Source organism: Athene cunicularia, assembly GCF_003259725.1.
Source record: "Athene cunicularia isolate RWA chromosome 2 unlocalized genomic scaffold, athCun1 chr2_part1, whole genome shotgun sequence".
Taxonomy (NCBI): Eukaryota; Metazoa; Chordata; class Aves; order Strigiformes; family Strigidae; genus Athene; species Athene cunicularia.
The window spans coordinates 37,699,936-37,724,880 of NW_020799095.1; the positions used below are offsets into that span (position 1 = coordinate 37,699,936).

Consider the following 24,945-nt stretch of genomic DNA (forward strand, 5'->3'; position numbering starts at 1 on the left):
TCTCTTTGGATTTGTATATAATTTTCATTTGTTCAAACTTGCACATCCTAGTTTTGGCAGGAAGTACCAAAATACCACAAGTATTTCTGGCCTGATGGGAACCAAAAGGATCAGAAAATCCTATGCTATTCTTGTTTTCTATTCTTCTTGTTGAGGCACAGAGTGCAGGGTCACATCTGAATTTGTGAATATTTCCCTAGAGAAAAACCTCCAAAGTCAGCCAAAACCTGGTTGCAGATTACTTAATTTTGGTGACACTGGAAATGGAAATCTTTTGTACATTCTGTAAAATAAAATTTATTGCCTTACTTGCGATTTTCCAAATGTATTTCTTTGAACTCTCAGGCATTTTCAAATGACACAGAAGATAAATAGTTGCTTCTTTTATGGTCCCAGATAAATATAAATTAGAAGTAGGAAAAGCTACTAACAAGGAATTAAGATTTCCAATATAGAATGTAACAGCAGTTCAGCTGACATTACCTTCATCTAATCTGAAAAAATTTCATAGAATGACCTGGAATTCTATAACAGAGTAATCGGTACTCTTATTTTCCTGCTGTATGGAAACCCATCCTCAGGAACATCTTCAAGAATCACCTTAATGGGAAAGTCAAGAAACACCTTAAGGGGAAAAAAAATATCCCTAGAACTATGAAAAAGCAGTGCAAACAAACTGGATTAAGTGCTATAAAATGATGCTAGATATTTTTCAGAAAAATCAGCTTTGTAAAAAATATTAAATCATTAGTATTTTATTTAATCTATAACTTTTTTATTTTTGTATTTTTACTTTACATATAAAAACGCCTCCATTTTGTAGGAGTTATAGAAAGCCTAAAACTAGAAAAAAAAGACTTCTAAAAAAATTCTGCTCGTGCCTTTTTTTTTTCTGAATAGTATTTTGATGATAATAATGCCTTTTGAGCTACTTCAGAAAGCACTCTGGACAGTTATTTTGGTAGTTGACTGTGTGATTATAAAGGAGTTACATTCCAATACTGATAACTAGCAGGAACCTGACTATGTATGTCTAGTTGCTTTAATAGGCTTCAGATCTAAGTGTACCTTGCAACGCTTTTAAACCTAGTTATGTATGTTAGTTCCTTGGGAAACCTGCTGCGAACTACCTACAAATAGCAAGCATGAGAGAGAGGGACTAGAGGGTTAGGAAGGAAAAACAAGATGGTAATTTGCAAGATTTCTGTGTATCTCATGTATTTTGCATGGAGCTGTAAAATAATTGCAAGAATAGTAATTAAAACCTTTTTCCTTTTTTTTTTTTTTTTTTTTCCCCACTTAAAGCTGAACATCCAAAAGATAATGCCAGGACAACATTCAGATAACACAATGTTTGTGTTGTCGTGTTTTATTTTCCCTATGCTTTTTTTTACAGTTCTACATTCAGGCCACGGTGGAAATAGTGAAGACGCATTTCACTGATAACCCCACAGCATAGGCATAATAAATTCTCTTGGTTTTAAAATCGTTCCCAAGACCTACCTGTTATCTTGCAGCCATAAACTTCAAATCTCAGTGATACTCCATTTTCCCAGGACACAGGTCTAATTCGCACAAACCGTGTTAAAACTGGTTTGGCAAAAGGTCTGTAAACAACCTCAGTGGGATTGCTATTCCCTTGAAACACCTTTGTGTGGAAAGAAAAAGTATATATTTGTTAGGTTTTCTCTTAAATGTTGTTTAGAATTCTGTGTTTTACAGATGGTTATGATACAAGGTCTAACCAAGGTTGTTTGGAGAGAAGGATGAGACAAAAGACTTGCATGTGGAACTGTTTCATTAAACTCTTAACACAATTGTTCAGACAAATAAGCTTTCCTTGGGGAGGAAGAAAGAAGATGTAAGGTGTTCAATGATACTAAAAAATACTTGCCACCTGCAGAGTCCCATAAAAGACCATAATGCTACAGACCAGACCAGGAGAGCTCAGGGCCATCTTGAGAGCAGATTACCTGAGTGCAACAAGGGTCTGTCCACTCCTTGCCTATTTCGAGGTGGTCCTAATGCCCAGATCTGTCTGCAGGAATGACATACACTGGTCTTTGACACCCAAGGACTGCCATGTCTCGAAAGAATCCCTCAATGGCCCATTAGGGCAGTTTTATTCCTTGTACGCTCATAGAATGATGCAAAAAGCTACAGAACCTCAGGCCCATATTAAAGGTTTGGATTTCAATTAGACCACACACAAGTCCTATATGGAGTTAGGATAAAAGCATATATTATTTTGCTTTTTGCAGAGTGTATCGTGCAAACCTTGCTTTGTTAACCTTCCATTTTAAAATCCTTTTTAACAAGTACTCAGACTTTCTTTCTCCTTGCATACGGAGATGGAAGTCTATTTAAAATCCATACAGCAGGCTCGAAGATTTTCTCTGTGTCCCCTGAGGCTAACAGTCAAATTAGATGAACAATGAGACTTCCACAAGAAGGGACATGATTGTGCTGTGCTTTCATGTTGAGGATCCTGCAGATGCGCTCCTTCCTAGCAGAGCTGAAACTTTGCAATGTTCTAGTCCAAAGAAGGTGATTCAGCTTCCTGCTTCTTCCTCACGTAGAGAGGACCACTTTCCTGTTGTTTTTCATGGATACAAACCCCTCTCCTTTTATGGAAGATTTCTTACACACACTGTCTACTTTCCTGTTTGTTACTTGCAATAACTCCACTAATTTGGAGCAGAGGCCAGCAGCGCACAGCTGTCAACTCATCAGGCTCAGTTATATCTCAAGTAATTTAATGTAGGAGTTTCATATCTAGCAAGAGATTTTAAACAGAGCTACATTCTTTTCAGCAACTTTTTTTTTTTTTTTTTCCTCTGGGAGGACCTGCTGTAGTTTTCTCAAGGTCTGCATCTGACAGAGAAAATGAGTCTTTCCGCAGAAGTACACAGCTCCTTATATGTAGTTAGCGCAGTGCCGGTGTGGGGCTGCCTTGAAGAGATCTGTGGCTGCCCGCTTTCGCTGTTCCTTCAGTAGCCAAGTCTCCTTAACTTTTCATTTGAATAAAGATGTCAGAGGGAGACTGGTGCATAGTTTTTTCTCGTCCTGATCCAACAACAAAATATTAACATTTTAGAAACCTGATTTTTTTATGAACCCTTTGAACAAATAACACAGGTTTAGGAAGTGTTCTCACTAATTAAGGACAGCATGTACAAGAGAAACTCATGTAAAATACACTCTTGGAGAGTTTACAAATAGAAGCTAGTCATGAAAAACAGCCATGGTCTGATTTTGAAAGGGGCATTTGTTCAGATTGTGGGAGCCAGAGCCAGGAAACCCCGTGTCTCATACCAACCACAGATTTGGGTCCTCTTGTGACTTTGAGCAAGCCAGTTATTGTACTTTATACATCATTATATAGTGCCCATATTGTGGCATTTGACTTCTAAAGTTTCTTCTCTGTGAAATGAGGATAATACCTGTCAAAGAGAAGCTTTCAGGATCCATTTTTTATTGTTTTAAAAGTGCTTCAAAGAAGAAAGATGTATGTGTTAAACACAGCTACTGTTTTGATTAGATAAATGTGGTGGACTTGGCAGAGCACTTACAGATGAATCAAGGACAAGGCAGTAACCAAATATTTAGAGCTAGATATGGTTGCACTGATAGAGTTTAATATTACACAGCTCTTCTGGGTCTTCACAGAAGGGTCACAAAAAAGCTATTTTGAAGGGAAGTACAACAAAAAACTTTCCAGTTGCATCAGCCCCTAGAAGACTCTGGGGATGCTGTTCCTGGGCACATTCTGAGCAAGGTGGGAAGGGAGGCACAGCCTCATTGGGACTATTCATGTGAGAGTTGGAGCAGAATTGACTTCTCAATAACGAGCTTTATGCTCATGGTAGGCGGATAATGAAGATTTTTCTTACAAGTGTCTAAAGCTGTTTCCTTGGGAGGTCACAGAGAGCAAATCCACTGATAAATGGAAAGGTGATAAAAATCTATAAGGATGGAAAGATGTGCCTAATTATCTGTCTGCATGACCCCCATCATTGAGATGCTTGGAAGCCTAACAAACTACTAATGACTTGCTAGCACTCCTACAAGATACCACAGCTACGCATGGAGACCGGAGGCACTGACACACTGCATATCCAGAGCTTCACTGCAGATAAGACATCTACATATTTTTTAAAAGGTTTCCCATGATGTTTTTCTCAAGGTCACATAGAAAATCTCTGGCAAACTGGGAAACAGCAGCAATCACACAAATTATGGTGGGTACAACAGACAGGGCAGCACTTTGCACCCTTTTAAGCTGCTCTAGGCTTTGGATAAATAATCTTTGGATTTGGGATGTTGTTAACCCTGATCAACCTGATTAAACCTGTGATACCTTATTCCTCTTTTTAAAATAAATGATAGTAACTAAACAGTTCAACCACCTATTTTTTGGCTGAAGAGAAATAAAAGGGAAAAAACTTACAGCAGGTTTGTTTCCCTCCTTCAGTGTAATCCAGTCCTCTCCATTGGAGCTGACATCTACACGGTATGTTTTCAGATAATATTCTTTCTTTGTTTCTTTTGAGATGGCTCCTTGGGTCCCAATGCCAGAAACAAAGCGGAGAAGACCTAGATCTACCTGTGGTAATGAATGAATGAAGACATGAGGACAATCAGTTCAGAGCACAACAACACTACAAAAGCAAGCCCCTCCCACTCCCCTATGATTTACAAAAATAAGTATTTTATATAAAGGAAATTGCAACATATTGTTGATAGTAACATAGTCATCATGTCCTCTTTTGTAAACAGTGTCATCACAGGAGATAGGAACATTTGTCTAATTAGCCAGGAGGGCAATTCACATGTCAGAGAATTATCTTTCCTCTGTGGGGGAGAAACCAGAGACCCCATCAGTGTGAGTGGGAACCGCCAGACTGCAGAGAAGTTACTAGAGAAGTTCCTCAAGGACCAGTCGGGTGAACAATCTTACTTAATACTTTCATTAACTACTTTGCACACATGCTAATGAAATTTGCTAAGGCCACAAAGCTGCAAGGCATTGTCAATACAGAGGAGAGTCATGCAGTGCGAACTGAATGACCCTGAGGACTGCAGTATTAGAAATGGGATGAAATTTCACATACAATATCAAAGTCGTGCACTTAGGGAATGATAACAAGAATTCTGCTAAAACCCAGGAGCTCATCACTTGCAAAGAGAAGAGGAGAAAAGAATCCCATGGTGTATTAGCTAGTCACAAGATAATTACAAATCACTGTATGATTTTGTTGGGAAAAATGCAAATGAGTTGCTTGTACCCTATGATATTTTTGAAGAAAACAGGAAGAAACATTAGCACAAGTACAATAGCTCTGTTCCAACTGTCAAATGTAGTGAACTTTAATAATTAGAAAATAATGGTGTTTTGAACTTGCTGGACAGATGAACACTATGGTGTGCACATGAATGCGTGTTAGAGGCCTTCTCTCTTCTTTACGCATTCTCCTTCTCTTATGAAATTGCACTGCAACCAAATGGACAAGTGATTAGGTTAACCTTCCCCTCCACCAGTTATTTGTCACCCAGATCTGTTTCCTCATCTAGTTCATCATGTGACATCACAGAAGATGTATAGGCATATTTGGGAGGATAATGTGGGGTGCAGGAGCACGGCTACTCAAGTCAGTTCTGCTGGCAAAAACCCCCTTTGTCCCGCTGCACAAGTCCAGCTGCCAAATGGCTGAAACTAGGCACAGAAATTTCTCACAGCCAGGTTGGTGATCACAGCTTTGAAACACCTGCCATTTCCTTATGGCCATAACAACAAACCAGTTAAAATCAAATTCATCAGCCTCTTTCTCTGCAGCTAGAACCTTCTCTTTGTTTCCTAAAGCAAACCATTTAATTTCAATATAAAATGACACCATTCACAAACTATTAATCAGAGTAATTTATTCCCCTAAACTTCAGTTGTCCAGACTTTAGTAGGATTATAATAGGTTGAATTAACCCTTCTCAAGTGAATGCCCCATGAATGTCTCAGACTTTTTCATTATTTCCAAAGTACGCAGGATGCAGAATATATGTCCCTTGTGTCCCACAGGCATCCTTTTTCCTGTATGTATGTCATATATCCAAAGGCGCTGGAGCAGTTAAATCAACATGCTCTGCATTCTCTCTCAAAAGGCTGAAGGAAGTGCTATTGAGGACAGACTGGCTGCTCTCTCAATGCCCATGTCATATGCAAGGCATTTTGAAGTCTTCCAATACAAGAATAGCAGCCTTGTGTGTGACAGATAGAACTAGCTTTCAGGGCAAAGCCCCTGCCCCAGTTTTTGAGGCTGGTAAAGTCTATATGTAGCATTTTAGCCCCTGTCATTAGGGGTGAAATACCGCAACGTTTTTTTTTTGTCGTGATAAAAAAAAAAAAAAAAAAAAAAAAAAAAAAAAATCAGTCTTAAAAAAAAAACCCCAACCCAGCACCACCTTACAAAAACAATCAAGTGATTTAAAGTAACTGGAGAGTCTCAGATGTTAGATTGTTGCAATCTGAAAGTTAATGGGGGAATCTGGGCATCATTGCACTGAGCAATCTCAGCTTAACTTCAAATGCTCTCCAAACTGTACTCTGCTGATTGTAAAGTGTGCTGCACTGAGTTATGTCCAATACTACATTCACTTCCAGGCTGAAGTGCTCTTGAAAATCTGGAAGTCTGAGGGAGTGCAGAGCTAAGTTATTTAAATGATCTGCTTCTCTTACAATTTGAAACAGCTCTTCAGTTTTGAAATGATTAGGGTCCCAAGCCTGTACCATTCCAGCTGATTTGAAATTATTCTAGTAGGGGCTTTTTAATATACAGTAAGTACTTCATTGTGAATATAGTCAAGCAATGGCCTATTACAACAGTTCTAGGTGTTTGAAGCCAACTTAAAATTTAATATTAGAGGCTTAGGGGAAGGTTTGATTAGTTGAAGCCTGAGCTAACAATTACAGCTATCAGTCACTGACCATTCAGGTGACTTGGGCTTGTCCCATCAAAGAACTTCAGGCCCCCCAGTTTTTCTTGATCCCAAATGCAGGTATTCAATACACCCCCTTAATTTCTGGGGTGCTGAATATCCTACAGCATCTATCCACTGCCCAGAACTAAGTCCTAAACACAAAGATGATAGAGACATCTACCTTCATGCCTAAAACCTGGCAGGCAGAAATTTTCCTGCCAGTAGTTAACAGCTCACTGGGAAAGAGAGAGAAACTCTGAGAAGACCTCTAATTTATTACCTATAGGTAGGGAAGAGGCAAACTCATTAGTGTTCCTGGCTCCAGTAGCTGTGTAATACAGTACAGGAGGAGGGAGGCATCTCTTGTTGTTAGGGAGAACATTTCTTCAAATAGATGTGCTCTCTCTGGATCAGCAAATCTTTACGTGCTTCTTGAAAACTGGAAGTATGTCAGTGGCAGTCCTCTCCTGGAGTGCCTGGAGGCTGATGGCTTGAGTGTTCAGCTGTGTGCCACAGCTTTAAACACCTTGCAAAAGCAAGCTGTAACCCCAGACCTGCCACATTGTGAGGAGGTGTTTGCCCACAAGCTGATAGAGAAAAAAGAACAACCTGAAGCTCCATCAGTGTTTTGTGAGAAAGAAGCAGTGCAAATAAGAAAGGTGGAGCTAAGCATCAGGGAAGCAGAAGAGATGCAGTTTTTAGTACTAACTCTGTGTCGGTACAGGGGTCCAGGACAGGGGTAGATCTGAAGGCATTTTCCTCCATTTGACAGTCCTCTGCAGTGATCTCTGTCCAGAGAGCAACTCCTCCTCTCCAGGTGCATATAAACAGAATTGCAACACTGAGCACCCCTCTGTGGTGTCTAAGTATGTTTGTAAATTCAAGCTCTAAAAGTACCAATATTCTTCTCTAAGTAAAGTGACAGAAATAAATTATGTAGAAGACTACCTTGGGAACTTCATGACACACCTTAAGGGGCTATTAAGCTCACCTTCATTAATCACTTTGTGGTGTATTTTGTTTCCTTTCTGATGTCTTTTGAAACTTTGCTTTCTGTAAGATCCAAAATTGTGCATAAAATACACATTCTAAATGTCCCAGGGACTGCTCAGAGTTGACGTTCAACCATATCAACTGCTATTAACAATTGGAACCTGAAGGTACCAAAATGTAGCTGTGGTAAGACCCAGCCCTTCTGTACCACATTATCCAGAGGAATCATTGCAGATGGCAGTAGCCTTAGTACAGCTATGTCACCTAACTGATAGGAATTCTTATGCTTTTTAGAGGCTTATGCTTATAGGGTCTGACTGGCTACGTAATTTCCAGTCAGTTTAGTATGTCCTCTCTACAGAGGTCTCCAAGTGTTAACATGACCAGAGGTAACCCATTTATCTCAGATCCAGCCTCCTCCAGCTGAGACAGTAATACAAATCTTTAACAACTACCTTTCTGTTTTGGCCTTCTTGTCCTTTTTGTTTCAAGAACTTGTGTTTCATGTTAAAATGAACAGTGGAGAGAGGTGGTGATGAAATACAGTACTTTTGAAGATGAACATCAAATGCATTTCCCTGCAATTATTTGACATTTAACTTTCTGCGCGTATGATAAACAAACATCTGGTATTTATTTTAGAGGATGCAAGCGATTTTGTAAGTTACTGCATGCTATATGTCTGTGATCTGAGATAGGCAGCTGTCTCCAAACCTGAAATCTTGACATTTAATTTCCATGGCCAGAGTTTCAGCTTTGACTAACAGCAGTATCTTGCTAGTTCTTTTTTTTTCAAATTTTGTTCACTTTCATTCAGATTAAAAAGCATCTCTCTCTTGGAAAATGATGCCTTAGGGCCTTATCCAAAAACACAGCCTTTGATAATTGCCTGTGCTGCAATGTGACCACCTTTACTCATAAGTACACGACTGGGAACAGACTTGCCTATAGGAATGGGCTCCTAACTTACAAGAAATGAGGAACATCTCAAGTATGTATTTTTTTTCAGGAGAGAAATGTTCATGTAAAAAAAGCCCCAGTTGTTCCTACTTCTAAAATCAATTTCTTTTCTGCAAGAGCATATTACAAGATGCTAGCTGTTTCTACACATGAATTACTTCCTCTGTATTTATTCTGAAATATCTTTAGCATCCAGGAAAAATATTTTTATTGCTGTCTTACTGTCTCCAAAAAATGTGGGTGGGTGATACATTTTCAAGACATAGATATGCAAGGGATAGCATACACATTTTATTAGAGACTAGTTAAGAAGAAGGAAAAAGAATAACATTTAACTCTGCACAGTGTATCACGTAACATATCTTAGCAAACTGCTGGATAAAGAACAACACACAACATACATGACTTGAAATTAATATAGCTGCTTCCTGTCGTCATACATAACCATGTCATAGCATGGAAGACCTTATTTTCAGAATGAAAATCTATCTTGCTAAATAAGATACAGTCATTGAGGGAATTGTAGCAAGAGAGCAGTTTTACCAGCTTTTAACACTCCTACTGTAGGTCTGTTCAACAGCCTGAGAAAATAAAGGATAAAGTGCTGGAGTTTGATTAACAACAGGAAGCTTTTTGTTGTGGGCATCTCTTGTGGCTTGAAAAGCTGTATAATCCATCACTTGACACAACATACCAAAGTAAATATTTTTAGAGAACTGTGTCATTTCCCCAGATAGCATAGAGTGCTCTGAGTCAGATTAACTGTTGTGACGCTTCACTGTTCTTCTGTCAAATATTTAATTAAGCAAGAGTTGATCTTTTTTATTAGGTGTTGATGTTGATTTGACCAATCATTCTCTCCCATGATGTATATACAACTATCATTTAATTCCTTTATTTATTGAGCTTTAAGTAAAGAAGCTTATAATGCTAAGTAAAATGGCACAGGTTCTAGTAGAAATTCTGAAAATAGTCTAATTAATTTGGTTGGAAAATTACTTCCAAAAGTCTTCATCCTTGAAATGAGTAGTCATTACAAGAGCACAACTCCTTGATTAATGACAGGGTGTAAATATTCATCCTGGGTTTAAGTGAAAATAGTTCGGCTGTAAACCATTTCAGATCTTTGTGCAAAATTCTCAGTGATATTTGTGGCAGCTCCATAAAGAAAGTGACGAGAAAATATTGCTGTTAGTAAGATCCCTCCTGAGTCACTGAAGTCTTTCTCATTGACCTTGACAGCAACATCCTGCACGTCCCAGAAGAAAAAGCAGCTAATCACATGCTCAGCTTCTAGTCTGTGCCTAACAACTGTCCTCAGTCAGTATGCTTTACTGAACTGATGCTTATGTGACTTGGCAAAAATGGGGAAGCATGAAAAAGAAGATGAGCAAACATTCATGCCAAAGAAATAGGAATGCTTGGCAGCAGAAAGGAAATGAACTTTCTTTAGCAGTTGAGATATTCCTCACAATCTTCACCTTCTGCCCAAATCCTTTTCTGCAGCAGAAAAAACGTAAGTGTAAAGATTCTCCCAACTGAAAACAAGGAATAGACTTGAAGGTTGTTATCGCATTCAGATACTGGTGCTGGGATTGAAGTATTGAGTACAGTAATTTTTTTTTTTAGAAGAAGATTGGCCAGTTTCTACAAGAGAAAATTTAAGATAATGATGAAAAAGTATGACTGATGAACAGAAGAGAACCTCAGTCATCATTATGGGGCTGGTTCAAGAAGGAAAAGATGCAGAAAGTGTAAGAAAAATGAAATCAAGAAACAAAAAGGAGAAAAGAAAAGACAAGAAAATAATGAAAGAAAGGGCCTCTGTGTCTCTGACAGAGGAAAGATAATGCTTGTGTGGGCTGTGTTGCATCTGGATTCATGGCACATTCTCCCACTCTTATGTTAATTTTTTTTTGCATAAATCAGAAGCAACTAATTAAAAAAGAAATATTTAATTCTGACATGTTCTTTGAACTGGTGTTCCATCTGGTTCTGTTTGAATAGTAAAATCTGCTGTAGTTGTAAAAATTGGCAAGCAGCACTCTGGTAAAGAGAAACAAAAGAGACTCAGTACAGCAGGTTAATACACTAGCATTTCAACTTGAGACATTTCCAGAATTCAGCAAACCAAATCGCTCCAGTATGGAAACTATAAAGATCAAATGTGAAAGAGAAATGCTGCGAGTGGGCCGGGAGAAGCAGGGCCACTGGTACACATTAGCTCTGTGTGATATTTTAAATGTGAGACTTTGAAGGAGTTTGGTTTAAAAGCAAGGGCACTGCAATGCTCCCCTGAAATGGGCTCACTGTATTGTATGAAATGCATCCAGTGCACATGCAGTGATAGGGAACGATCCTTCTACTATTCATTTGCAAGCTCCACCTTATGCATTCATGTGGTGCTCTGATGTAACACGACCGTTATTCAGAAGGCTCAGAAAATACCTTCTTAATTTATTTTTTTTACTTGAAAACTATTTAAAATCTGTACACCAAGATACAATAAACTCTGATAACAAAGGGAGGAAAATGTAATCGTATTGAGATTTCTATAGACTCTGGGTCTAAGTAATCAGCATCTTATGCCATTCGAACCCTCTCTCTAGCAATGAAGAGAAAGGCTGATTAACTCCCAGTGCTTTAGAAAAAGATTGGTTTACATCTTGCAGGATCATATCTTGCTGTGAAATATTACTTCTTTAAAATTAAAACCTTTGCTTTGGCACTACATTAACTTGCAAATGGATAACCTAAGACATGTACAATGACTTGGTCAAAAAAGGAGGAATGTGAATGGCCCCTTTCTCCAGCTAAGATACTTAGGAACCCTTGCTGAGCAATAAATGAGTCAGGAACGTAATACTTTTAATTAACGTTTTCTGAATACTTATTTGTAATTTACATTTAATTTTAAACCTGAGCTTAATCCTCTGATCTGGAATGAAGACAACTATTTAGTGCAGTTTGAATGTAACCTTCCCCAGTTTGTGTTTAGAAACTATAGAAAAGGGAAACTCTATAGCAATACTTGCAGAACCACTCTTTTCTGAGAGAAGGACATAATTGTAGGACTTTTTTTCCCCTAAATGTACTGAGCAACTAATGCACAAATGACAAACAAGTAATCTAAAGCTTCTCTATCAGAGTGCTTCACATGTGAAAAACGGGGCTTTGGGTGGAAAACCTTGAATTGTGCCTTTTAAGTTCTTCTGTAGCTTTTTTTTTTTTTTTTTTTCCTTGCCAGCTGCTGTCCTGTTAACATCAGAGTGTACAGGCAGAAGGGCTTGATTTCTAATACATTTTGGTATTTTGAATGTAAGTACAATATTACACATGTGTAAACACACAGAAATAACCTCTGCTTCTTCCTGTTTCGTAGCATACCTACGCTAATTGGGTAGGAAGCTGGTGAGGGGATGATAGACTATGCAGAATTAAACGTCTGCTGTCTCAGACGGCACACCTTGATGGTGTACATAGATCTGGCACTGCAAATACTGTGTTCAATGCAAGTTCCACTGAAATCACTGGAATTTGCTACACTTAGATATTTTTGAAAGTTCAGACTTTGGATTTTCTGTTAAAAATAGCAACAAAATGAGGAAAAAGTGCCAGTGTCTAAGATTTAATACTTTTTAAGCCTAATTTCACTGGCTCTTGGAATAGGTGTATAACCTGTGTCACACAGAAATATATGTATTTTCCTGTGATCAGCTTTCTCATCTTGGAAAATCGTCACAGTCTCTTTAAATCAGTCAGTCAACCACAGAATTCTGCATTAATTTATTCTCTGTTAAATGGAACTGTCAGTTTTGTTGCACCAAAATTCGATTTTCTATTTCATACACATTGTGTATGATGATTTTAATTTACTACTGGGTCACCAAGCAAGTCACTGCTTTTTTTAAAATATGAGTTTCTGCTACCTTCTAGAAGAATGTCAGGTAGCTGCAGTTAGGTGGTGTAGTGAGGGTACTGTAAATGTGTGGTGCAAAAAGAAAGACAAAGACTGTACATGCAAAGGTCATTTTGCTTTTGCCTTGGTATGTCCCTCACAGCTCTGAGGAAATACACACGTATAGATTAATTACTTCTGAGGCTGCGATTTGGAAGACCTGCTGTTGCGAATGGTGCTCTTGTCCCGTGCTGGAGGAGGAAGTGGGACAGCAGGAGGGATGGTGCAGGCCAGTGACTACCAAGATAACTTCTCCCGGTACTAAAGCAAACCAGGGAGACTGGCTGCCCCCAGCTCTGTTCTCTAACAAAGACTGCTCAAAACTCTGGCCATGGAATCTCATTTCCAGGGTTTCTTTGGCCAGTTAATGGTGCCTGGTTTGTTTACCTCCACCCTGCTTTTCTTAAAGTTGCTCTACCTTCAGCTATGTAAAGAGCAAAGCTATTGATTTTTAAGTGCTGTGGCTTTTTAAAATAAACACAGGATGTATTTTCTTATTTAAGCATATCGTGAAAGGGGGGAACACTCCTACAGACAGTTAATTTTTATGGTCTGATAAGAGCATTTAAAAATTATTCTGTGCTATGTCAGCTTGTCAGCCCATAGCTTGTATTTAATATGATGTGCAATGGAAGAGCCTGATCCTGTCTCTGTTAAGGCTGAAAGCCACCTTAGTCAATAGTACATTAATCTATAACCTAAACACGGCCAGTTAAAATACATCCTGGTTTTATACATGATAGGACAAATCAATCTTTTTAGCAGCTTCAGAGGATCAACACCACAAACGAGTTTGGCCCAAAGTGTTCAACACAGGAGGCTGCAATGAAGAGAAAAACCAGACTACATAGGTACAGCTGGTTGGTGGATGTTATGTGTAAACACTGCTTCTCTGATGAGAAGCCAGTTATTCCTGAAAACAGAGGAACCAAACCTCAGCTTAATGTTTGGTCAACTGTGTTTTCTCTGCTAGTAGGTTTTGTTTACCAGACAGCTATGGAGTTTACTCTGATGCCTTTTTTAAATCTTGAATTAAAACATTAGATGTAAAGCAAAAATGGAAGTATTTCCTTGTTGAAATATACCTTTCTTTTTTTTTTTTTTTTTTTCCCCCCCTTTCCTTGTTTTCTTTTTTTTTGTGAGAAGAAGAAAAATTGCTTCCTGAAGGGCAGGTATTTACCAATTGGAAGAAATCTCATTTATCCTTCCACTTTACCTATTTTGCTACTGCTGTGAAAATGTCACCTAATGGGCAGAACAGAATTAAACTGGGACAGAAAATCAGGATGACACAAGGACAGGAGAGGCAAGTAATAGCTCAGCAACAGAAAATCTGGAGCACGGATGCTGGAATGGGGAAGGACCCACAGGACTCATGAACTCTTCAGCTTTATACTACTGTGCAGGTGTGGAAAGAGTGAATAAAAATGCACAATCGTCTCTGCGAAGCACTCAGCAGCACACCTATCATCTGCAACCAAGGGCTGGCCCCATGAGAACAGAGACCTTTAGCTCAGTAACAACTCCGCTTATTGTAACATGCCTCAGCTGTGCGTTCCTACCCAAGGCTGTGTTTCTAGCCACTACCCTTAGTCACTTAACTTCTAGCCTTGAGCTCTACCTCACCCGCAGTTTGACACCTGCCTGGTCTTGTAGATTAATTTATTTCTGCTGGACTCAGAAAAATCTCCTTCTGAGATAGCTTGTTTCACATCTGCAGAAAGTCCTGGCTGCGGTGGAGCAGATGTGCTGCAGTGCCTGGTAGCTGGGTGGGCAAGGCTGCCTCAGCCCCCATGGGGTCTGCAAGCCATCTGGGAGAGAACTCCCCTACCAAGCAGAATGGCACAAACAACTGATTTTTTTTGGCTTGATGGCAGTTTGAAAACCAGAAAACAATAACAAATGTTTTGAGTCAAGCCAAACATGTGAACCTGGTGAATGGAAGAAAAAGAAAGAGAGAGAAGCATAATTTTGCGCAGTTTTTAAAGTGGCTTTAATTTCTGTGAAAGAAAGTAGAAGAAAAAGTTGTGACTTAAAAAAACCTGTGGTATTTAGTTTAAAAACATATTTAGAGGTTTTAATTTCTTTCCCTCCTGGAACCAACTAGTGAAAGTGAGATAAATTTACAAAATTATTTCAGTAGATGCTGAATCAGTGCTTTTGCTGGACACATTTTTAATTCGCTATCTCAGCTCTAAAGGGCCATCTGTCTTGCAGCCGTTGAGGGGATGTAGGGCTGGACTGGGAAGTGGATGCATAAGTAATTACAGAGTTATATACAAACTACTCAGATCTCTGCATAATGGATCCCCTGAAAGAACTGAAACTATTATAATGATTAGGCTGGTAGTGGAGGCTCGGAGGGGCTCTGCTTCTGCTGCTCCTCCATATGTTGCATGCAGGATCGCTCAAAGCCACGCAGGACTCCCCTCTGTATTGGGGTTGATGCTGAAACATGTCAGAGGGAGGTAGAGAGGATTTTCTTCTAAACGGCATTTTGCACCTGCACTTCTGGAGCAATAAGGCTGCCAGTGGTTTTCCACAGTTCTCCGAGCATCTCTTCAGCCTCCCCAGAGTGATAAATCTATGGCTGGGAACTTTCTGGTACTAAAATAGCTCTTAAAGCACTTTGAATAATCAAAAAAACCTTCATACTTCGTAGGGCCCTTTTATTTCTCCCTCTCCCTCTTGTCTAATTTCAGTACTTGCCTTTGTGAAACTCTGCCATTTATTCCCATGTCACAGTAAATAAAGGTACGAATGTATCCTGCTGGGTCAATTAACCCCAGTTCTACGCTGTGTCATAGTCTGTACTGGCTGTGATTTCCAGAAAGGAATATTCTTTTGTCATTCTTTGCCCATGTGCAAAGCATGTTAAGACCGTAAGATAACTGTAACGCTTTTCTACACAAAGCTAACTGTGCGTTTTGTAATTTTGGGAGTGCAGTTATGAACTGTAAAATGACATGAACCAAATACATGACTTGTATTCTAAAGTGGTAGAGAAGACAAAGGACTGACAGTTTTTGTGCTTTCATGTCAGTATGCTCCCTAATGATGGGCAAGCCCTGCCACAAAGCCTCTGAACTTCAGCTCTCAGGCAGTCCTTCAAAGGCTAGGAGAACTGGGAGGCTGAGGTTTCCCAGGTTGCATGTTATTCTGTGTGGTAATATGATGGACTTCACTGCAATATCAAACTCCAAAAGAAACAGAAATAATAAAAATAACAGGCATTGTTGACTTGCACTTCCTTGAGCTTTCATGTGAAATATTTAGATAAGCTTGCTTGGTAAAGTCAACCTAAACAGTTGCCTGATATAAGAATAAATCTGTTAATGAAACAAATGTGCTGTGCAGCAGCACATATAAAGACTGACTATATTTTCAAGTGAATACCTGATAAGGAAATAAGCTATGAGACAGATGAAAGGTCAAGACACCAAATGATGAACGGCAATTATTTTCAGAAGTGTTACGGGAATAAATCTGTACTAATCTATATACCAGTTCACATCAGTGATGCATGCTCCTGGGTTTCACTTACAAAGGAGCAAATAATGAAGAACGTAGGTTACTGCAAATGTAAAGGAATGAAGACAAATGTGGAAGGAAAATTCCACCTCAGAGGTCCCTTCTCATTCTGGTGAAGTAGTGTATACATAGAAGTGTTTTAAATCAATGGAAGTATATTTTCCTTGCATGGGAGAGTTAGTGTTAAATAAACAACTGATATTTCAATCAGTGGAGGCGAGGGGGATCTCCCAGGTTGCTTTTTGAGGAGGCCTATTCTTACCTCTCTGGCCTTTCTCCAGGTCCCTAAATGCTGCAAGATGCATAGGGAGAATTTTGTGCCAGATTAGCTCATATTTCTAGGGCTGACCAGTCTAGAGAATTACTCTGTAAGGGTTGTAGGTGCCAAAGGAATGGGTGGGGGACAAGGTGAAGATGGTCAGGCAAGGGCCAGAGGGAGTGACCAGAACTGCTCCCTGTGCCAACCTCTGACTCCAGCCGTTTCTATGTGATAACCAGATCTGGGCCCTGCTGAGAAACCCAGCAGTACAAATTTGGGCTAGATTAACCATTTACGTCATATTAGCCAGAACACACAATAAAGAGGTCATTTTAGCATACTATGTCAGCTGCAGAATGACAGATAATACCCAATCCAGAGCAGAGAGTCTATTTATGTTAACTCCCTGTTCAACTTTTTTTGAACAAATTTGAACTGACAGAGTGTGGTTATACCAGAGTAGTGCTTTTTGGATTATGGCTGCAAAGTTTTGACCTGATACTAGGATTCTTAAAGCTGGATTTATGGTTTTGTCCAACCCCATCCACAATATGAACTGAGGATCTTGTGGTATTAACAAACACGCTTTGCTTTCTGGGCAAGCTGGAGGTCTTTCTCAGTGTTACAGGATAAGAGAAAAATTGTGCCACCCAGAAGCCATCATCCAGCTTGGCGGGAGTGTAAAGATTTGTGTTATATGCATTAGAAGAAACATTTTGATAGAAAACATACAGATTCTGCAGTAAAAGTACCCAGAAGGTGTTGTTCCTTGCGGGTTTGAAAACCCACACCATTATAAGGATTGATGATAGCACAGGTTCCCAGTGACCCTGGTAATAGGCAATCAGTCTCCCTTCAAAACCACACACACGTGGGTCTCAAGTGCCTTTAGCTGACGGCACCTATCCAGCCAGGCACCCCTCCTGGAACATCTCCTGCGCCTGTGCTGCCCTGGGGGGCTGCTGGCCACCACTCATCAGGGTGTCCCCAAGGCGTAAGGAATTGAGCAGCCCATGGGTCCTGCTCAAAGGCTTCAAAAATAAGATGCAAAAAGTTCCCTAAATATAAAGATTTTGCATGTTACTTTTTCAGATGAGTGTAAACGAAACTGCTGTTCTTAAAGGCAAACATTAAATCTACTCTGTAAAAACACAATTACTGCTGCCATGGCAGAAATCAGTCGTCCCTTTTGAAGGAATGCCTTGAAAATGTAATCATAAAATCCCTGCACGTTATGGATTTCATTAACATTGTACTCCCTTAGGATTCCCAATTGCACAATAACAGGAGTTCTTTAAATTTTAAATACCACAGACAGGAACAGTTTCACTAAAACCAGATGTGAAGCCCTTGCACTAGCCTTCTTACTGGTTCTGAGTACTGAAACTGGCTGGTAATTGATACCTATTAACATGTTTGTTGTTCAGATTACAGAAATGGAAACACTATACCATTTTTCCTGGGAAAGGATACGTTAATGAGGGACAATGACTTATGTTGCAACGGCAGATCCCTGCTCTTGATTAAATTAAGGGCTGTTTTTATTTTTTATTTTAAATTACGCTATTTCACACCGAAGGGCAGTCAAGTGTGTGAAATGTAAGTGTAATAAACAAGTAGGCTGAGCTTAGGTTTGAGGAGCTAATAACATCCCATATGACAGTAAACTGACTTCATGCTTATTTTTGGCAGTCCTTGCCTCATGCATATCTTTATTCCATTCATATTAGAAAATCCACAGACTTTATTAATGTGTTTTTAAAGAAGAAATTCAATCTGGAGTGACTCTGTTTCTGATTATGGAGTCACTCCAAATCTCAAGTTAGTCAAGCAATTTTAAAAAGTGTGTTTGAGTGTAAAAATAAAATGGAGAAAGTACTGTGCAGATTTTAAATCTAAGGTTTGACATTGATTTCAGAATAAATAAGGAAAGGAATGGACAGACAGCTTTCAGTTAGCAGAGCCCGGTAAACAGGCAGCACTCAGATGAACTCTGGAGTTTGTACCTTGTAAGCCACAAAGGAGCAATCTAGTTTTTCCATCAAAGAATGGGTTCCACGTCCACAGATGGAATTCATGCAAATCCATTACTAACAACAAGCCAACACTATTTTCCTAATTCTTTGCAGTGAAATGGTCCAAAAGACGTCAACACCTCAAAGGAGACAATCATATCGCATGCCCTCTAGACGTCCTCTGTAGATACCAATCTCCTTTTGCTGATACTTAACTGAGGGTTTCTGTTTCTTTTGTCTTAGCAAAAACATTAACCTTGAAGGGAGGGGTAAAAGGAAGGGAAAGGAGAACTATATTTTCCCTATACAAAAAAAATTATACACTAAGGAAATTAGAATTTGGAGCCGAATTTTCAAGCTGCTTTGCCCATGTATGATTGTACATATCTCATATATATGTCATAGTTGCATATGCATATTAACAGTTTGAAAGCAAACATCACTCCTTAACCAGCTGCCGTGTGCGTGCAGGTATGGAAACCTGCAATCGTGAAAAGATTAATGAATACTGATACGCACAAAATCTTTGTCTCCCAGACAAGGGCATATAGGCTGAAATTTTCACTTTAAAAGTTCCAACTTCAGCATTGCTGTATCCTTCAGACTGTTTTTTGCTGTTGAATATTTTCTAGAGTTCTTGCACTGTGCAAGAAAAATACATTTATGCTGTACTGCACAAAAGCAAATACTTCACATAAATGACTAGTTTACAATAGCATACAGAACAAAACAGGACAGTGACCTCAGTCCTGCATACACAAGTGTCTTCCTCATTTTATAAAATATGATGATTTTTTTTTAAACAAGTAATTTCAGAGTATTTTATTAGTTGCATGTCCTTGCTTGGTTGTCTGTAAACTCTTATGGGGATGAACATCTGTTCCTGGGGATATTTGTACAGAGAAAACACAGGATTTCAATATTTTATCCAGATGCAAACTCGCAAGATGTGCTTACTGCCAATGGCATCAAGCCTTTGTGGAAGATGGCGGTTCACATGTGCAAGGACCCTGCTATTGAGCTGTCTGATGCACTTAGCACCTGCCTTAAGATTGTCAATTAAGTTTAACAGGAAAACATTTAGAACACATTTGGAAGTTTGAATTAGCAATGTTAGTATTGAATTAAACCATAATAAATAAGTATAAGAATTAACTTTCTCCTGACACAAACAGAACCAAAGATGAGTTGAACTGTTGCACCTTGTGAAACGCCAGGGGATGGCATACTCAATCTCCAAACTAGCTCGGTTGCTTCTGCTGAGTAGGTTGAGTGGTAGAAAGGATTAACAGTTCTTCTGCAACATGTGTTAAGCACACCTATTCAATGCAATGAATCTTCAAGCAAGACTTTGTAGGCTCAGTCTTAGAAACAAGACCCAGCTCTGCAGTGACGGCACGGTGGCTATAGCCTATTTGCTCTGTCATGAAGTCTGCTTGGGGGTGCCAGTCCCTCTGCATGGGCCCTGGGCAGTGGGCGAGATGCCTTAGGGCTAGGCTGGTCAGAGAAATGGTTCATGCTGCCTTTTCCAAACCAGGGACTGGGTGAAGTAGGTGTGAGCTTTGGTGTGAGCAGTACAGCATACAAATAACCACCAACTTCTTGGCTGATGTGGTAGCTGGAGGCAGCGTAAAGATGCTAAAAATTGCACTCAGTGGTTGTTTCAGCCCCTGAGCACCCTGGTTTATGACAGAAGACAAAGGAGGCTGAGAAATTGAGGCATGAGGCCTGAAGTACCCTGAGCTGTTTTAAGCATAAACCCAAGAGTAGCTTGGGTTCTGTTACATGTTTGTTATTAAAAAAGTTAATGGTTAAAAAAAGTCCTTTGAAACTTCTGAGAAAGATCTAGTTCTAAGTGAAAGGATTAAGCTATATGTATATGTACGTAGTCATCATAACTTAATAAAGTTAATAAGCACACAGAACACATGAATGAGATTTGACTAGCTCTCTTGTTTTGATTATCCAGTCATAAATGTGTAAGTGACAGCAGAAAAGAAGGGAATAAAGAAAAAGTGGCGGCCCTCTGGCCAGATGAAACAGATGGAATTTGATTCTGATGCATTCCACCCCTATTCCATGTGCATTCCATGGATTGCAAGTGGCAATGATTAATAACAAGCTTTGCACTTAGATAAGGATGGGGAGATTTTAACGTTTATTCCTAGGTAAGGAAAAAGGATCAACAGGATATTTTTTGCCACTCTGAAGTCTAATTAGCTCCATCATACACTATTACCAAGTTGCCAAGAGCTCAGGATGTGTTGGGGCCCCTAAGCAGGACACCTGAGAGTCCCATTGTGTGACACGGATCAGAAATGAAAGATTTCCCCCTCTTTCTTCCCTTTACTAACTACAGCTCAACATGTTTTTAAGCTTTCTTGCAGACAGCAAACCTCACAGGAAACACCAATGTGAACATTCATATTGACGTCTAATAAGGCATTGTTTTTATATGTCAGTTAGTAATTTCCTATAGAAACAACAGAAGCAGGAGGAATGTTTCAGCTATATGAACAAGTTTTCAATATCAGTAATATTGATCTAATATGCTCAAGTCTTTTTCTTAGCTTTTGCCAACAAAAATAGGATCTAATTTACAACTAAGAAGTGTAAGTCAACATGCAATTAAGACAATTTATTTTCACCTGATGATATTAATACTTGCCTGCTAGTATAGATTATTTGTATATAGTAATTCCTATGAAGAAATTTAACTTGTCCAGGAATCATGTGCCATTAAGCTATGGACCTGATAACAAATAGCAAACAAGCCCAAGAAGACTGACTGAAGGCAAGTGAGTCTTTTTGTGGCAACAAATGTTTGCACGATTTCTCCTGTATTAACAAAGCAAAGCTGAGGCAGCCAATCTTGCTAATGAATGTTGTGTTTAAGGATGTGGAAGAATAGCCACTAGACAGAGACCACCAAACTAATTTCATGTGAAACATATTCTAGAAGGGACATAGGTCTTCTGAGGTGAAATCTGAGTGCATGAAAACACCATGCCATATTAATGCTTAACTGCAATCAGCTAGAGACATAGCACATGCTCAGCTTACTGGGACATTCCACTTTAAGTGCATGTTAAACTAATATTGACTTTTCCACTAAACCAAAATCTCTGTTATTTGTGCCCAGAAGACTGAAAAAACAATAGATGTGGGAAGCAGAAGAATTAATCTTCCTGACCTTTTCTTTTTTTATACCTTTGGGAGTCAGGCATTTTTTGTGTGTCTAATAGAGAATGTGAGCTATTCACTTGCAATGATTCTTAGATTACGTAGAAGTACTATACTGTGTTTTTTTTTCTTTCTTTTGCATTCTCCACATTAAATAAACTCCACAGAGTATTATTAATAATATCTTTAAAATGTTATCTTTTTACCTGTATCCATTCTCTGATAGAATCTTCCCCTGGGGTCCATCCATTCTCAGGGTAATTTAGCCGGGATCTTTCTGAAGACCAGATAGCGCTGTACTGGGAGGAGACAGTGATTTGATCAGAGTGAATTTCTCCTGATTCCATACCTAGTGGTTCCATGCACTGGAAATCTGAAGAAAAATAAATTACCATCATTATTATGGTCAGCTTTTTGATCTAGACTTTGAATAATGAGAACGCTTTCCTGCTTTGAATATGAATATCTAAAGAATTTATTTTTATGTGACTTTGAATTCTTTAGCAACTTTAAGTGAGGCAGTATTGGACTTATGGTCTCATTCTTAATACTGTCATTCGAGTTGCCATGGCAATTCCTGCAATAATAATGCTATACAAATATTTTTAGCCCAGCATTGTAGCCATTTCAATATAGGACAATAGAATTCTCTTTTCTAGGGTAGCACAGGCATTTCTGTGGATTCATAATATAAAACAACGTATGTTCAACTCATAATTATGCATAAAGCGAGGAAAGACAAACCAGATGACTGTATAAAATAATTTTATTTTAAAACTATTTACTGCAGTATAAAAAGTATTAAAATTCTAGCCATTTTCTGTGGATCCTGAACACTGGAAAGAAACAGATCAACAGAATTTGAATCCAGGTCAGAAGATTACTGACCTAAGGGAATTATTACCTCTTCTGTAACATGCTCTATTTTAAATGAGTGGATTTGTCTCCATCCAATCCCTTTTTGTTGACACAAAAATTACCTAGATAATTTTAAATCATTTGACACCCTAGTCGCTATAATGAGTTCACAGGCTGATAGAATATGGAGACTAAATTATTCTCTCTTCAAAAAGAAAGGCTCCAACCCCCAGTGAAGCAGGAGCGGATGGTGACAGTAGGTGGATCCTCAGACTCAGCTGCTCATGTACCTCGCTGTCATAAGTTTATCAACCCTATTGCAAGGGCATGAGAAAATAACATGTGGCTATGCTTCTGTTCAGGGACTTCATAGTATATAAATATGATTCATTTCTTCATTAACAGTTTAAGGTAAAATACCAGTGTGTGAAGCAGAGGCCCTGACATTTGGGTACACACTTCTTTTTATCACACCTTCTCTGGAGCTGACATAGCTCTAACAGAGAGGTGGGTGCTGAGCTAGAGGTTTCAAAGTCAGTGAGTTGGAAAAATGAGCTTTTAATAAGCAGAGTTCTGATTTTTCAATTAACAAAAAAAAAAAAAAAAAAAAAAAAAAAGAAGTTTTAATCTTTTACCTGGAAACCAAAAACTTCTTCTCAGAAATGCTATCAGGGTGCTTTATAGAGTTGTAATTAGGGTGCGCCATAATAGAATTATCAAACGTTGCCAAACTGCCTTTCCCAGGGCGTACCACCCTTTCCCCCATTTCTATGTTGCTCCAGTGTATTAGAGGTCTTGGGTGAAGTACTGAAGCTGAATTACATTAGGGTTAGATTCTAAGTAAATTAACTTCTGCTTGGAATCAGAAGGAGAGTTATAAGCCACTAGAAAGAACACAAGACATGCTAGCTGGCAGTTGCATTAAAATATCTGAAAAGTAGGTGTCTAGGTCTAGACATGTGGTCTTTCCCTGTACCTCCTGGGGACATCTCACATATCTGAGATAAGTAGGCTGAGTTGTAACTCTGGAGGTGACCCTCTCTGTATTGACAACTCAAAGAGCAAGGGTGACTCAAATTAAGTGAGAGGAATCACTCTGCTGTCTAAGCCTGCATCCTAGAAAATGTTTCCTCTTATCATCAAAAAGGGTTTTCACACACACTAACTTTTCCTGTTCTGTTGTCCTGTGTTTAAGAACTGAAGGTATCCCAGCATAGCAGGTAGTATTAATTCTGGCTCTAGCGTAATGATGCCTCTACAGCTCAGAGAGGATGACTGTGGAGGAAATGAAACTTGGGGACCCAAGCTGCCTGTGATAGCTAATGAAGAGGTAGGAGCAGCACCTACATAAGTTGAAGCCAAACCAGCTGGAGGTACAATCTGAGAGAGATGGAGAAGGATGCTTCCCATCCACAGAGGCTGGGTATGTCCCTCTTCCTGGTTATTCATGTACAAGAAAGCTATTAAAGAGGCAAGGGGCAGAGGAGAGGTGGGGAATAACGAGGATAATTTCAGTTTAGTCATTTTTCTTTTGTTCCTTTTATGACTAAACAAGTACATAAAATCTGGGTGAATCTGCTTAAAACTCAGTCACAGAGATGAGAGTTTGATTTAAAGTGTGTGTTTTATCACTGAGCAAAGCAAAGAAATCTGCAAGGACATGGTGTAACACAGCCTGTATTCTCCTGTGTCTCCCTCACTTAGTTTCATTCTCTGTCCAAGGGCTAAGCATGAAAATGAGGCAACTGGGAAAAAAAAACAAGACAGAGAACAAAGCTTAGATAGCTTATGAAATGGTTTAACAAGAGCACATATATTAAATAGGTTCTTTTTGTTCAAGAAATCAATCATCAAAGCTTATTCCATGTAATAAAAGAAGGCTTTGGATAGTGCATTCATTGTTCATGTTTCATTGTTTTAATGCAAGTGTTTAACTGCTCTGCATTCCTGCGTTTCCTTGGTCAGCACAGTTTTTCATAATAATTATCCCAACTTCCTGGCAATACTGCAGAATAAAACTGTAAGGAGAAATCTGCTACTTGCACTGCTTTTTCAAAGGGCAGCTGTTCTTAAAAAAAAAAAAAAAGAAAAAAAAAAAAGGCAAACCAGAACCAACACTTCCCCACCATCTTATTTATTTAAGGTTTCTTTAAAGTTTCATGCAACACCTGGTGTGCAAGAGACATAACAGAGAATATGTTCCAAGAAGCTCTGCA

General features: G+C 39.0%; 1 protein-coding gene across 3 annotated transcripts in view; it reads right to left on the reverse strand.

Annotated features, from left to right (window-relative positions):
- Positions 1-24,945, reverse strand: part of NRP1 (neuropilin 1) — a 112,565-nt gene that overhangs the window by 29,328 nt on the left and 58,292 nt on the right. For all 3 annotated transcript variants that reach the window (XM_026842318.1, XM_026842319.1, XM_026842317.1), the window contains exons 6-8: positions 22,078-22,244; positions 4,451-4,606; positions 1,504-1,648 (exon numbers count right to left, since the gene is read on the reverse strand). In XM_026842318.1, the coding sequence (XP_026698119.1) occupies positions 1,504-1,648; positions 4,451-4,606; positions 22,078-22,244 (468 nt within the window). The remainder of the gene's footprint in view (positions 1-1,503; positions 1,649-4,450; positions 4,607-22,077; positions 22,245-24,945) is intronic.